This window comes from Crocodylus siamensis, chromosome 8 (genome assembly GCF_052110815.1).
Source record: "Crocodylus siamensis isolate JL-2025a chromosome 8, ASM5211081v1, whole genome shotgun sequence".
Classification (NCBI taxonomy): domain Eukaryota; kingdom Metazoa; phylum Chordata; order Crocodylia; family Crocodylidae; genus Crocodylus; species Crocodylus siamensis.
The window spans coordinates 72,785,586-72,800,129 of NC_143402.1; the positions used below are offsets into that span (position 1 = coordinate 72,785,586).

The following is a 14,544-nucleotide window of genomic DNA, read 5'->3' on the forward strand; positions in this document are numbered from 1 at the left end:
AGCCCTGGTACTCTGCTCTTGGCTGTGCCATTGGGTTGCCGTCCAAGTGAGAACCTAATTCCAGGGCAGTAAAACCTGCGTAAGGAAGATGTAGAGCAGGGACAGTACAACTTACCTCCTCCGCTGCGCAACTGTGAGACTTAATCCCCTACAGCAAAGTGCTTTGCATTTTTGTGGCAAGAGGCATTGCATGAATGCATAACTGCTTTAATTTTTTTACCCATATACAGCATTTACTGGCTGATCACCTTGCTGAACGGTGTTTACAGTTTGCAGCTCTTACAAACAAAAGCAAAGAGCATTATTACTGTATACGGTGCACTACAGAAAGTGCACAGATAGAGTGACAAAAAGGATGGAGGGTATAATGTTTGAATATGGGCTGAAAATATTGAGGGGGGGGAGTTTCTCTCCTCTGCCACAGACATCCTGTGTAGCCTTGGGCAAGTCACACAGACACTGCTTCAGTCCCCCATTTGTAACAGGGGAATGATAGCACTCATCTCTCTCACAAGGCTGCTGCGAGCACAAACGCATTAAAGACGGTGAGGTGCTCGGAGTCTGCAGAGCCTCCAAGGACCAACAACAGACTGCTCGCGCGCCCTGTGCTAGCAGTTTCCCTATCAGAGCAGTCTCTCTGGACCTTGCTAGGGACTGAGCCAGGCGCAATGAACTGGGGTGTGCCATGGGACACCATGAGGGCCCTTCTAGTCAGGCAGTGAAAACTTATACTTTTAGACCCACAGGTCTTGTGTTCTGTCCCACCAACAAGGACCGTGTTGTGTTTCAAACCTAGTAAAGAAAACAGTCACCAAGGAGCCTGCAATCTAAACTGAGCAGTTGAGAGAGAGAACGGCTTTTGTATTTATGTTCCTATGTGGTTTGAGAGCCCAGTTGCTTAACAGCCTGGTTTTGTTTTTAACAGCGCTGTCTGTCTCTAGTAAACTGGCATTTAGGCCGTGCTACAGCTTGAGATACTGTTGTGGCCATTTGATCAAAATTCCTAGCGTGGGACACCCATAAAAACCCAATAATTATTTTCCTCCCTTTTCAAGCTTCGACTCATGGCCCTAGCTCTCCAGCTGGTCTCGCTCTGGTGACCCCTGAGTCCAAGGTCTATTGCAAGATCAGCAATCATGCTTACAGTGGGAGAAGCTTAGATAGTAAAGTCTGTGCTTTACTTATGGAAGACAGTTAAGTGCATTTCTTTACGGTGGGGGTTGCCAGAATCTGAAACGGGCTTCCAGGGGACGTGGTCTCTCCCCTACCTTGGGGGCCTTTCAGAGGAGACAGGACAAGCACCTGGCTGGGGTCGTCTAACCCCAGTGCTCTTTCCTGCTCAGGGCAAGGGGTCAGACTTGATGATCTATTGAGGTCCCTTCCAACCCCAACAACTATGAAACTATAAGTTTTGCAGGATCTGGCTAAAGAACTGACAGCAGGCTGCACTGGGATCCCAGTTAGAGAAGCGGTTGGCTGGATTTTTTACTACCGACTTTCATGACAGCAAAGGTTCACTGATGCCAGGAGCTTTTGAAAATCCCACTGCTCAATGCAAGAACAAGGTTTCTGAGCGAATCTTCCTATTCTTATTTTATAAAAAATAAATATCTTGGGATCATCATGCACATCAAATACTCTGATCTGGGATGACTTCCAGACTGAAAAGAACACAACCCTGGAAGCATGATGGAGATGTCAATCTAGTCGTTAATAAAATCCTATTAGGGTTCAAGTGTGGCAGCGCTCACTCAAGGAGCGCTGACAGCTTCATTACAATCAACTGCTCTAAAAACAGATCAAGGTTCTGTAAATGCAAACATCCACACGTGGAATTTGCTCCGTCTGCTCTAAATTACCAGCTAAAAGCTCTAAGCTGTCCCTTTGAAAGCAAGGATCCATAAGCCAAGTAAAACATTTTAAAGAGGTGGTGTTTTATACCCTGCAGATACGATGCAAGGGGCCAAACTTCTGGTGCAGAATGCCACATCTCCATTTTATACTAGCAGAGAATTTCCACATTTCCTCTGGATCTTTTCTTATTGCTGTTGCCAACACAAAAGTATTTAAGAATGTGGATCTAAAAGGATGCAAGAGGATCATATTTATAAACTGAATTTGAAAAGCTGAAAGCACACATCGGTGATCTCATCATCGCATGGAATGATAATTTATCACCAGAGTATGGGACTAGGAAAATCATCCAGAAGAACGGAAAATAGTTATTAGCGTTTAAAAAAAGAAGAGTGACTTAAGCAAGTGCAACACCTGGGGAGGTGTCACAGCAACAAGTCAAGTTCTTTTTATGCTCTCTGAAGCAGGATAATTGAAGTGATTGAGGTGAAGCTAAGAGAAGGGCAGGCTGGATTTTGACCTGGAAGATCATGTGTTGACCAGATTTTCATCCTAAAAATAATTACTGAACGGTAAAAACTGTTCACTGTAAACTTCACAGGTTTCAAGAAACCATTTAACAGCTTCCACTGCCATTCTGCTCTAAACATCTTGAAGCGTTATGGTTTGCCAACAAAAGGATTAAATAAACTCACTTCAAAGCTCTCTATCAAGATGCAGCATATTATGCCATTAAAGTAAAATCATTGCGCAAACGGTTCAACATAGACACTGATGTCAAACAACACGGCCCCACCTTTCATATTTGGCACGGTCACTGGCTCCATTACGAGGAAAAAAAATAGTAGCTGGTTATTACGTTAGCCATCATCTGGTCCCATATCAGCATGATCAATGATCTAGATTTTGTTGGTGGCATAGCTTTTTGAGATTCTTTGTAGGAAGACCCAAAGACTGTCCAGCATTACATAAAGACAGGGTTAATAATCAATTAAAAATAAAGAAATAAATTAGTGGAAACACTGCAACTCCTAACGCAAGCTTTATTTTAGAAAGCAAAGGAATACAAGAGGAGAGCCAATTTATATATAAAACATGCAAACAACCAGGACTATCCAGAAGGCAATAACATTATGAAATGGCAATTGCATTTACCAGCTATGGACACTTGGTTATCAAAGTGCAGACAGTCATAAAAGCTTGAGGCTGAATTGATTCAGTCTTTGCAGTCTAAACTGCACAGGTTAAACTGAAACAGAAGTGAACAGACATTTACCTTTGACCTAGGAAACACAGCCACAGGCCTGCAGTGGCTCAGGCCAGAAGCCAGGGGGCACTAGAGCATGTCTCTCTGGCTGCGTGTTTGCTGCCCTCGAGGTCTCTGGGGTTTGCAGCCCAGACTTACAGCACCAGGACTCTGCAGGGTTGCTCATCACTTCCTCTTCCTGCTTCCAGGTGCCTCTGAGATTTCTGGTCCACAGTCGCAGCCAACAGTAAGTCTGAGTGGGGGAAGGGGTGTTTACCCCCCTCCCCGCCCACCTGGCCCCAGACCCCAGCTGGGGTTTGCCTGGCGAGGCAATGTCCCGTTCCCTGCACCCCACTGCAGACTGGGCTTGCCCCCACCCCCTCCCCCTTGTCAGCCAGCTATCACTGCTCCAGCGAGGGAGCAGAGGGGCAGGGCCAGCCCTGCTCTCTGGAGCAAAGCGCAGCATAGCTTAGGGCTGCAAAGCATGCTGGGGGACTGTGATTTAACTTGAGTCAGAAAGGGGTCTGGGACAGAGGTTTCATAAACCAGTTTGACCCAAATCAATTAAGTCTGATAATACATTCATCCAGGTTTATCCTAAACCAACTCCAGCCATTTTGAAACTGGTTTATGTGCACCGAGCTTCTGTTCTGTTTGAGCTTTACGCCAGTTTCTGATCACTTAAAGCAGTTTATGTGAAACTTCTGTCCCTAGCCCAGAAGTCTACAGCTTAAAAGACCAAACAATGAATTTTTCATTTAAATGTTACTTTCCTCGTCACATATGGAGGCAAAAGCTGAAAATTCACCGGCAGCACACAGACAAGCGTCTAAAAAAGGCTTTAAAAGAATACGAGGCACCAAATTGAAGGAATCCGACTCTGAAGTTATCTAGAAAAGAAGATTAAAATATTTGGGACTTGTTAAGAAGCCGCTGAGTCTGCCCTGGGTGGCAGGTGATGACGCAGCTAGAGGAAGACACAAGTGTTTCACGAAGCCAAAAGAATCCCACCGTCAAACAGCGTGGAGAGAAAAAGCACCTGGCATGCGACATCATAATGATCGTGCACACAGGCCAGAGAATTTCACCCAGTATCCCAAATGTGTAAAGCCCTTGGTGTGATTGCCTTTCTACGGCACCTATTACAAGTGGAAATCAAAATACAGCCTTCCCCCTCTCTCTCTTCAGTTCTTAAATATTCCTACAACTACAGCACAACTGCAAAGTTATAATTCTGACTCGCATTACTTTCCTTTACGGCAGATACCCTGCTGGTTTTGTCGGGGTACATTTTCAATACGAGGGCTTCTTCTAACTGCTCTCTAGCCTGCAGCTGTTAGGGTTTGTGCGCTTGGCTTTTCTGGGAGGTGCGAGTGGAACAGCATTGCTTTTTATTGTGAGCAAAGATTAACACTCCTGTCCGCCTGCCCCATCATTTCACACAGTAAATGCATGATTTAGATGTCAGATTTTTGGCCTATGAAATATTTCTGAGCTCTGTGGTAAATGTCTTGATCTGACAAGAGACCCAGGCTTTGCCCCTTTATGATCACAGCCTGCTGAATGAGGGTCCCAGCTATCAATTCAGAACATGACATGAAGGGAAGAGGTTTATGCTGAATTTATGCACCAGGTCGCCGGTCAGCGTAGAACAGCATCGTTCCACTGAAGCCAGAGAGCTGGGCCGTTCACGCCAAGCAAGGATCTGGTCCGATGCGTTTGCTGCTCGGAGAACAGCAGGCTGTCTGGAAGCCACGTTTGTTTTCGGCTGTTGCTGGGGCTGCGTGTGCGGAGGATTTGGGGGTTGCAACGTGAAGAGCAAAGTGTACGAGCAAATCTTTTGGCAATGTTGAAATCCTTTGCGCAACGCCCCACAAAGCTGGGCAGAACGGGACGTACTCACCCTTCATCTACATTTTGTGTTCAGACTCGACACAGGCAAGTAGCCCAGAGGCCATGGTCTGCTCCCAGCTCTGCCACCGCCCAAGGACGTGACCTTGAGAAGGGTGTTGTACCGCATTTCTTCTCCCCTTTGGCTCTGCCCATGCAGGCTCAGTTCTGCATTTTATCCGGTGTAAAATACCCAAGCAGTCCTGGAAGCAGGTACCAGAACTCGGGGCTCCCCCCTCCCGGCACAGCACCCGAACCAGAGCCACACTCTCTCTCTGGCCCAGCAGATCCTGCATGCTCTGCAGCACGGCGCCCATTGCTAGCAGGCGGGGAGAGGGCTCCGGCCTGGGGCTCTCTCCTGGGAGGTGGAAGGAGGATATTTGCATCTCCTTAAGCAGAGCGAACTATAGTTTCATTCCCCACTTCCTGGGCAAATGCTCTAACCACCAACTGTATCAAAGGTGAGCATCAGCACTGCCATCACTCCTCAGCCAGGCACCTCCAGAGTCAGGAAAGAGCTAAGTGGGACTGGGGCGAGGGGTGGTTCAGGACTGCAAGGGGTTTCAGCACCTAGCTCCTCTTTTGGATCTGGCACATTATACCCAGCTCAATGAAGTCATAACATCAAATATGGCCATGGGCATGACTGAAGTACAAATACATGAGATTTGTATTGCAGTAACGCCTAAAGAGCCTAACACAGGGGCGGGCAATTATTTTGGGTGGAGGGCCACTTGCTGAGTTTTGGCAAGCCATCGAGGGCCACATGACAGGCAGCCAGGGGCAGATATATATTCATTTTCTACATTTTTTAGAGGCCCCACGGGCCAGATAGAATAGCCTGGCGGGCCACATCTGGCCCATGGGCCGCACTTTGCCCACCCCTCGCCTAACACATACACCAGACACTTAGGAAGTTTGTCACCATGGATCTAACCAAAACTTGCTACAATCAATAGGAATTTTTCCATCAGCTACAGTGGGTGTTGGACCAGATACAAAGTCTTAAAAACACCTTGAATAACATAGCAAGTAAGTGAATAGGGCTGCTGGGTTTCACATAATGCTTTAATGCATCACAGAAAATAAGGTGAAACAGCATTTTATATCCATCAAATTCCTCTTAAACCAGACTGAGCAATTCAATAAAAGACACAAATCAAACTATCATTAAGATGGGAATCGACCGTAATAAACGCACATTACTCTCCGGATTACAGTTTTAGTTACAAACAAAAAAGAAATCACTAAAGAAATAAATGCAGAGTGGTTTTGGGGGCAGGGAGTTGTTTGTTTGGGGATTTTTTATGTTTTTTTTTTTGTGGAACGTGTCAGTTTCCAGCTAGATGAGACACCATAGAGACACGGCGCCAGACGGGATACCAGCATGAATCCTCATCACTTGAGGAGGGCCTATATCCAGTGGTTTGGTGCAGACCTGGGTTTGAAATACACTTTGACTCTTGGGGAGGGTCTGCAAAAAAAAATTAAACCAGTTCATTGATTAACAAGTCCACCTAAGTGAAAGAGCAATCCAGTTGAAGACCCCCCCAGGTTATGATTTTCAAATCTTACAAGAAGGCTCTTGTGTCTTATGGAGGGGCTGAGCCCCCCTCCCCCCAAGTCCCCCTTAATTTGCATCCTGGTTCAAAGCAAGCCTGTCTAATAGACATACATACACTTTGCTGGTAAAACAGGCCTCTGTTACCTAAGGGCCTATGCAAGGCTTAGGAACATTTATGGCACAAACCCTGGGGAAAGTGAATGGCCTGACATGGTGCCAGTGGGAAATAACTGGAAACCCACTCTGTATCAGAAGTGTGCAAATACGTTGATTTGATTTTTTGCTTCAGGAGCCAAACAAAACAGAAACAACCCCCTCCCCAATAGGATTGTGTTATAACCCAAATCAAAAATTTAAGGGATGCAAAAATAAACAAAAATGAAAACAAACTCATTTGTTTTATTTTTTTTAAGTTTCGTCTGCGCCTCTTAAAAATGTAATGAAATCCTGTTTTCAAAACAAGTCGTCAAAGCAGTTCATCTAGAAAGCTGCAAAACAAAAGTTTGCCTTCATTTGACCGTTGTTTCATTTTTGTTTCGGTTGGGCTGCACAGTTCAGCAAATAAGCCATTTGCTCAGGAAATTTCCCCCCGCCCCACTCAGCACATTCCTTGGAAGCCTTTGCCAGGGCCCCTTTTCAGCCAGCTGTGCCCACGTCCAGGGCTGCAGCCTTCAACTACCACGTCATATTAACTACCATACTTTGCTCTACCATAGATGCTATAGACAAGAAATGGCCTGTACACTGAACAGTGACAGCAGAAATGATCATAAGCTGGAGGTGAATAAAGCCTCCTAGGGTCCTCAATCAGAAGTTTGAATCCCTCCCCAGCAATGGGTGAAGACAGCGGGACAAACTGTTAGAGCCCTACTTCCTGCACGGGACAGTAAGAGTCACAGGATACTCACGGGCACAGAGCGAGTGCTGTCAGTCCTCCTTGGTATCCCACAACTATACATGCAATAAGACAGAACAAGTCTCTGCCATGTAGCTGCGCAAGTACATTTCACGTCCTAAATACCACAGGAAGTGCGTCTGTGCGCTGACACTACATGGATGGAGGGGATGGGAACCGATCCCAAAAAACTAGTATTTGTAACAACTTCTATTCCTATTAGGTCAATAGGAAGTCTTCCATTAACTTCAGTGGGAGCAGGATACATCTTGATACTTCTGCAAACACCTCACTAACATTAATGAATTCATCCTCAGAAACCCTCTATAAAGAGGAAGTATCATTATCCCCATCTTGCAGGTGGGAAAACTGAGGCACAGCTAGATTAAGTGATTTGCTTATGGACATACAGGAAGTCTGTGGCAGAGTCAGATCTCGAGTTCCACCACAGTGTTTTCACTATAAGGCTTGATTTTGTACAGACACAGGGCGCATACTTTCCACAGCTCATTAATAAAGCGCTGTTCTGAGAGAATTGCTACACTAGATGTAGGGTCGTTATCATTATTAAGAGACTTTTGCATATGATGTTATGTGCGGTCAAGTGACCAAGTTAACAGTGCAACTCCGAAGTAAAAGGTCTCCCACTTATCACATGAATGTATGAAACAAGTCAGATTTTGAGAGGTATTTTGAATAAACTGTTAGTGACATTTCTCTTACAGGTCCCTTTTACCTTAAAATGTGGACAGCAAACAGAAGAGCGCCTGTAAGCAAGATTTATTGTTAGAACTTTTTTTACACTTTCTCATTGTCACTGGGGAAATCTGGAAAATGTATTACACACGTGAAGCTTTGCATCATGCCTATGAACTATGTATTATGCTGTTGAGATCCCTGTTTCTACAATGGAGAAGCTGAGGCACGCCGCAATTACGTGTTTTTCCTGTGGTCCCATAGCAAGTCAGTGGCAGAGTTACAAATCCTAACAACCGCCTTGCTATAAGATCAGCTCCTTCCCAACTGCAAAGACGCAGAACTTCTGATAGCGTCCTTCTGTTTTATTGTACGTGGAATGATGATTTATATATAAACTCTTTTAAAAGAAACTACATAAAGAAAAGTTATAAAATAAGCCATTCCAAGAGTCTTTCTATACCATTAATCCAATAATGCATTTTGCTTTTATTTTTGTCTCTTTTTAAATGATCTCCAGCCATATTTTAGGCCAAACTCATGATAAGCAAATCCAGGCAATAAATCTTCTGCTGAGGTTTGATCTGTGAATTATCATATATAACGATGCTGCGACACACTGCACTCCACTTGCCACGAGATTTATAATGCACATCCCCATGCCCCCAACAGGAAAGGCTCCACAGTTATAAATGTACGCAGTTGTAATGGAAATGGACATGTTTTAAGGTTGTAGAGATGCAAAACCGTTTCTACCTGGCATGTTTGATAAAATAGGAGCTTGGAAACCCAGCTCTCTGCTCCTGCCTATATCTACAGGAGAGAAAGTTGTTTTTGTGGGAATGATCTAGCTAGGGAAAAATGCCGAGGTTAGCACACCCTTGTGTAAAGCACATTGCAGACATTACTTGGCACCATTCTCTGCAGGTCAAGCTTCTGCTCATGTCAGCAATCTTGGCTCTTTCAGAGGAAGCTTGGCAGGATGACGGAAAAACTGTACATCCCCCCTCAGCGAGTCCCTGGCACCCCTGGAATACCAGCAGCAATAACAGCATGCTTGGATGGTGCACACTGATTGGCCCAGGAGGTAATGCAACATCTATTTTTGATCAATGTTTTCCTCCCAGGGAAAGAAAAGATTTATTCAAAGTCCCACTGACATCTCCCTAAAACTGAAAAGGAAAAAATAAGGAAAAGCACTACTAATTGTAACAGCCCATTACAAACAAGGCTGGATTTTAAAGGTTAAACCAACTGTGCTGAGCATTAGATAAAAACCCAAATGAACATGCTGCTATCAGAAGTACAGCTTTAATAAGCTAATGTATGTTAATGAGATCCTCTTTACCTAAATACTGATATACACCTATACCTTGCAAAGCACGGTAAGTACCTCTCTAAGAAGCCTAGCACTGGCATTGACTCTAGCAAGGCTGCACCTGAAATACTGCCCTACTTCAGTAAAACTACACTGATGCCCTGGAAAAGAAAGAGAAGAACAGTCATATTCATAAGGTCAATAAACATAAGGGAAGCTCAGGAGAGCAGGCTGCCACAAGCCTATGGCCTCCCAGGTTTCCACAGCTGCCACTATACCACACACACCTGCAAACAAGGGGCGTTTCTACACGCCATGCCATTTGATCCTCATTAATTTAATACACATTAAAAATTTTAACCTGGGTTATTTTGGTGAATTGTGTGTTTGCGCACCCTGACAGCTAAGAATCAGTTGGTCAAAAGTTAATACATAGTTATAACAAACCAGGCCCCTCATAACTTGAGTTGAAAAGGGAATCTCTCACCTATTGGCAGTATGGGCATTAGAATACAGAGCTGAGCGGCGTGATTTCTATTCATGAGAAGGAAATAGTGATCAAACACACTAACCTCTTCATAGTAGTATCGGCGCAGCAGGGTGGCCCATCACATCAATACCCAGCATTCTTTCTGCAGTTAAAAAAAGCATCAGTCTGATTAGACGCAGCAAAATATCCCCCGCCCACTCTGGTCCTTGAAAGGCATCACAGTTCTTAGGGAGAGGCCCGGACAAATAAGTGAAAATTATCCTGAGCCCTAAAAACGGCAGATGCAGTCCCTATTCCTGACAAGCAAATTCCAACAGCGGAAAGGAGTGACGACTTCAGGGGAGCAAAACTGTATGTTGCCTGGGGTATAGCAGGCTACGCTTAAGAGAAAATGTGATCCTGTTGTGGGAATAACAATAATAGAGTGGCTACTCTGAGTACTTCTAACGGGTTTCCTTTGAATCCACAACCCATTCTCTGCCCTGCTATTTCAGGGCAAGTTCTGTTCTCAGGAACAGCGCTGCTTCACCTGAGGTTACTCCTGGTTTTCATGAGTGTACAAAATGAGCCTGCTTACTGTTCATATGCAAGTGTCTATGTGCATCTGAAGACATAAGATGCATGCAGCTTTTAGGAACATCAATCATTTTACATTCACAGCGTCCCACACTAATTTTAACCCTTTCTTAACTTTGTAAAGACTGTAATACAGAACCCCGTTTCTTCACATCAGCAGCTCTACTGTCTTCAGTTCATAAAACTAGGCAACAAATTAGACTGCACAAATACACAGTAAAAAAAAAAAAATCTCATTTTCTCTAGTCCAACTTTCTAGCCTCCACCATAAGGAAAAAAAACCTGCAAAAGATCCCTCCTGAAAGGCTACAAAACTGGCCTGTTTAGCTGTTCTTTTGCTGTTCAAACAGGGGTTTAAGAAAATAATGTAACTATCAATTCAGAGGCCTAAACAGCTGGCCAAAGTGATGGACTGTCTGTGCAACCATGCAGCTGTGCAGCGTTCCACTCTGAGCAAAGATGCAAATGTGCATGTAGATAGAGGGTTGAAATTACGCCACATCGTTTTAAAATACCTTGAGTATCAAAACGGAAACAAATGATCCATTGAGAGATGCCAAAGATTTCTTTGGCAGCTCCGATTTTTTTTTTTTTTATCCTTTTAGCTTGGGGACTCTCCACCTGCCTGCCAAAGATTTCTTCTGCGTTGTGGCCGCAAGGCTGTCTCTTCTGCTCAGAAATTCAAGGAAGCTGCCTGCAATTAGTACCTCCTGGAGCCAGCTCTAATATGCGAGATGAGGTCTCATCCCCCAAGCCCAGCTACAGAGGAAGTCAAAAATCAAACACAGCAGAGATATGGAGGTCCAGACTTCCTAAAGCTCTGACTCTTGCAGCATGCACACATCTGTAAAGGAAAAGACCTCCTTTGTTCACGTTCCCTGGGGAAGGCCCACCCTAATGGCAGTAGCAAGTTTCTTCCCTTCCTTCACCATCTCCCCTTGATGATTGTTTGATTACCCTCTTCCCTGTGGTGCCCTAGCCCAAGCAGTTCAAATCTTTTCACAAGCATTAAGGAAGAAAGCCAAACATCCCTTCCACTGCACTGGATTTACTCATGTAGATGGGTCCCCTTAAGGAAAGAGTGGGGCAATCGGCTCCTTTTCATGGTTACCCAAGGAGTCTGCAGAGGAGCAGGGAATATAGAGCGAACGTCCCGATGCCTAGACCTCAGCTCTAACCACAAGTCACTCCTTCCTCTCAACCCAAACCTGACATAGGACCGGGCTGGAATATGCCTGGTCAGACGACTTTGTCCTCCTTGCTTCTAGTGTTTTGAGAACGGCCTCACAAAAGACCATCAACGTCGAGGAGATTGCCACTCCAAAACAGTCAAAGGACTAAATTGTGGCTTCAAGAACGGAAGGGGGATCAGGCAGGGAGAAGGAGCAGTGCAGGAAAGGGCTCAACCACCCGAAAGGTGCTGTTCAGCGCCCCGCGCACTGAAATGCTGCTCTGGGGGAGCACGCAGGAGCCACTGTCTGGCAGAAACCCCAGATCCTGTTTGACATGAACGAACTGAAAAGCTGCGCAATCTGCAGCTTTGCCCCTACTCTGGAAAAGGTTCCCACCTACCTTATGGATTTAGAAAAAGGTGGAAAGAGTTTAGGAGTTCAGATCTCATGCGAGTTCAACAGAACTGAAATCCCAGCTCTAACACACTTGCCATGGCGCTTACCTGAGGGTGGGAATCCTGGTTCCCGTATCTCCATATATTTGATCATTTTTCTCAAAAAAAGCTGCAGACATGGTGGCAACCAGACCTATTTAACCCCAAGTGGTAGATACGAGGAGAGATGCAAACATTGAGCTATGAGTGCCTGAATCTCTGAATCGCCTCTAAGAATCGGCCGATGTAAATCAACACAACTCTGTTGCCATCAACTTCTAGTACCTCAATGCTCGGGCTACACTGCCTTGTGCGCACACGCACGCCTCTATCACACACAAGCCCATTTTGCTTTTCTTTCCTCCCTCCCATGTCTCCCCACACAAGATGTACTATTTAATCCTACCACTTTGGGAGTTACAAAGCTTCCTTACATTGCTGTCCACTTAGTGTCACATTTCGCTCCCACCAGCCATTCAGTTTAGAGACTCCCTTGCCGATTAAAAGTCTTACGGTAATGCAGTAATGGACCAGATGCTACACACTGCCTCTCTAGGTAGCTATTTGAGGGCTGGTAATTTGAAACCTTTTATTTAAACCACCATCATCTTTCAAAATACAACTTTAGAGACTAAACTTACTGTGCTTTCAAATTACTGAGAGCAGCAGGTGGGCTACAAGGAAGCAATTTGTTATAAACATGATGCTGTCTGCATAATGGTAGATGTTTAATCTCCACTGCGTTTAATGGCCAACATGCTGGAGACGAGGGCAGAACAATTTATGGATCCTAAATATGTTTTTTGTAACAGAAGACTGGGTTCTAAAAAGGGTAACGTGATATATGGGTCTGATTATTTTGATTAGGTCTCAACCCTCTCATATGTCCCAATGGTAAAATTTCAAGCTACTCATAACCTGCAGCAGTTTAGCAGCCTAATCTCAAGAATGGAAACACCTAGACTCCCTGGAGTCATCTCAACTTTTCATCCTTCAGCGGCAAAACAGATATGTTGAACGGTACGTACTGTAAAGCATGAAAGATATATGAACAGCACAGGAAGCTCATTTTGGATGCGACCTTAAAAATCAGAGTGTTTTATACCATGTGTGGATAGTAAAGATTTTGTGGCACTTCTGAGTCCTGACTACGCAAAACCAGTACTCTCTCCCCATGTAGGAGAAAATTTGAGCCAAGGACATCTGTCTGGATAACTTTCCTAGGAAAACATCTGAACCTGCAGGTCTTGCTCCTGCAAGTAGCCTCCCCACCGCGCTGCAAGACACTGAAGCATACAACCTCCCGCCCCACCAGCTTTAAAAAGAGGCCTACATTTCCAAATGTCACTAGTGATTTTGGGCACCTCTGTAATAGCGTGGCAAGCACATGAAGCCAGGATTAAACCAGGGATCTCCAGAGACAAACACACAAGCTGCAGAACCATGGATCTTTTAGATGAGCAGCACACCGCACCCTTATCCTCTGCAGAGTAGCTAAGAGTAGGTCCTATGACTTACCTGCACCACCGACTTACACCTCTTAGTGCCCACCCTGAGACATCTCCAAGGGACCTTGTTTGGGAGGCTGGGGTAACCAAAAATTAAAGCACCCTTAAATTACTAGCCAGTGTCAAAAAACTTAGGGATCAAAGCCAGTTTAGAAAACCAGCAGGTCCTGATGGTTTCCAAGATTTTTTTTCTGATAATATTGGGAATGTTTAGTGACCCAAATCTCATGTCGATCTCATACTACCTCACACAGTCTAGAGAGGGTAAAAAAAAAAAGTTTCCAGACTTTTGCTGTCCTCAAAAACATCAACTGGAAATGGGATTAAACAAATCCATACCATTTTATAACACAGACCAATGACAAAATGCTAACAGCAACAGCTGATGCGCGCAGTGTTTTTCTTCTTTCTGAGCCAAGAATCTGAGCTATATCGATGATGTGTCAAAGAAGAGCAATGGCACAGATAAAACAGGGGCGTGTGGCTACGTTTACGGGTGCTGGGTTCAGGACCAAACCGACATTTTGCAGCAGGTCCAGTGAGGCCCAAAAGTGTGCAGGAGGGAGAGCACCAGAAAGCCTGCAAGCGATGTCCTAGCTAAATGAACTGGAAAGAAATTGCACGCCTGGCTTTGACGGCAAATCACAAGGTAATTGTTTCTTCCCGCAGAAGTTATTGTAACAGACAAAAATTGGTCACCATTAAACAAAGTTTACTCAGTGGCACTTTTATGGTTCTGCTGATGGGCCAGTTAAGAAAACACTGAATAAATTATGAAACAATAGAAGGAAAATGGCTCTTTACTACAAGTGTTCAATATAACAATTTTAAAAGGCTATAACACAGGTTTATTGAATTTGGCAGGACTTGTAAATCCCAACTCCCATTACAGTGCCGTGAC

At 44.7% G+C, this 14,544-nt stretch overlaps 1 protein-coding gene across 5 annotated transcripts in view; it reads right to left on the reverse strand.

The window, feature by feature from the left end:
- COPRS (coordinator of PRMT5 and differentiation stimulator) overlaps positions 1–14,544 on the reverse strand; it is a 187,030-nt gene that overhangs the window by 128,130 nt on the left and 44,356 nt on the right. The window contains exons 5-6 of one of the 5 annotated variants that reach the window (XM_090060239.1): positions 10,036–10,095; positions 6,067–6,464 (exon numbers count right to left, since the gene is read on the reverse strand). The exons of 3 other annotated variants lie outside the window; for them this stretch is intronic. In XM_090060239.1, the coding sequence (XP_089916365.1) occupies positions 10,040–10,095 (56 nt within the window). In that variant the 3' untranslated portion in view covers positions 6,067–6,464; positions 10,036–10,039. Of the gene's footprint in view, positions 1–6,066; positions 6,465–10,035; positions 10,096–14,544 lie in introns of those variants that run through there. One more of the 5 variants, XM_090060240.1, reaches the window with a different exon arrangement.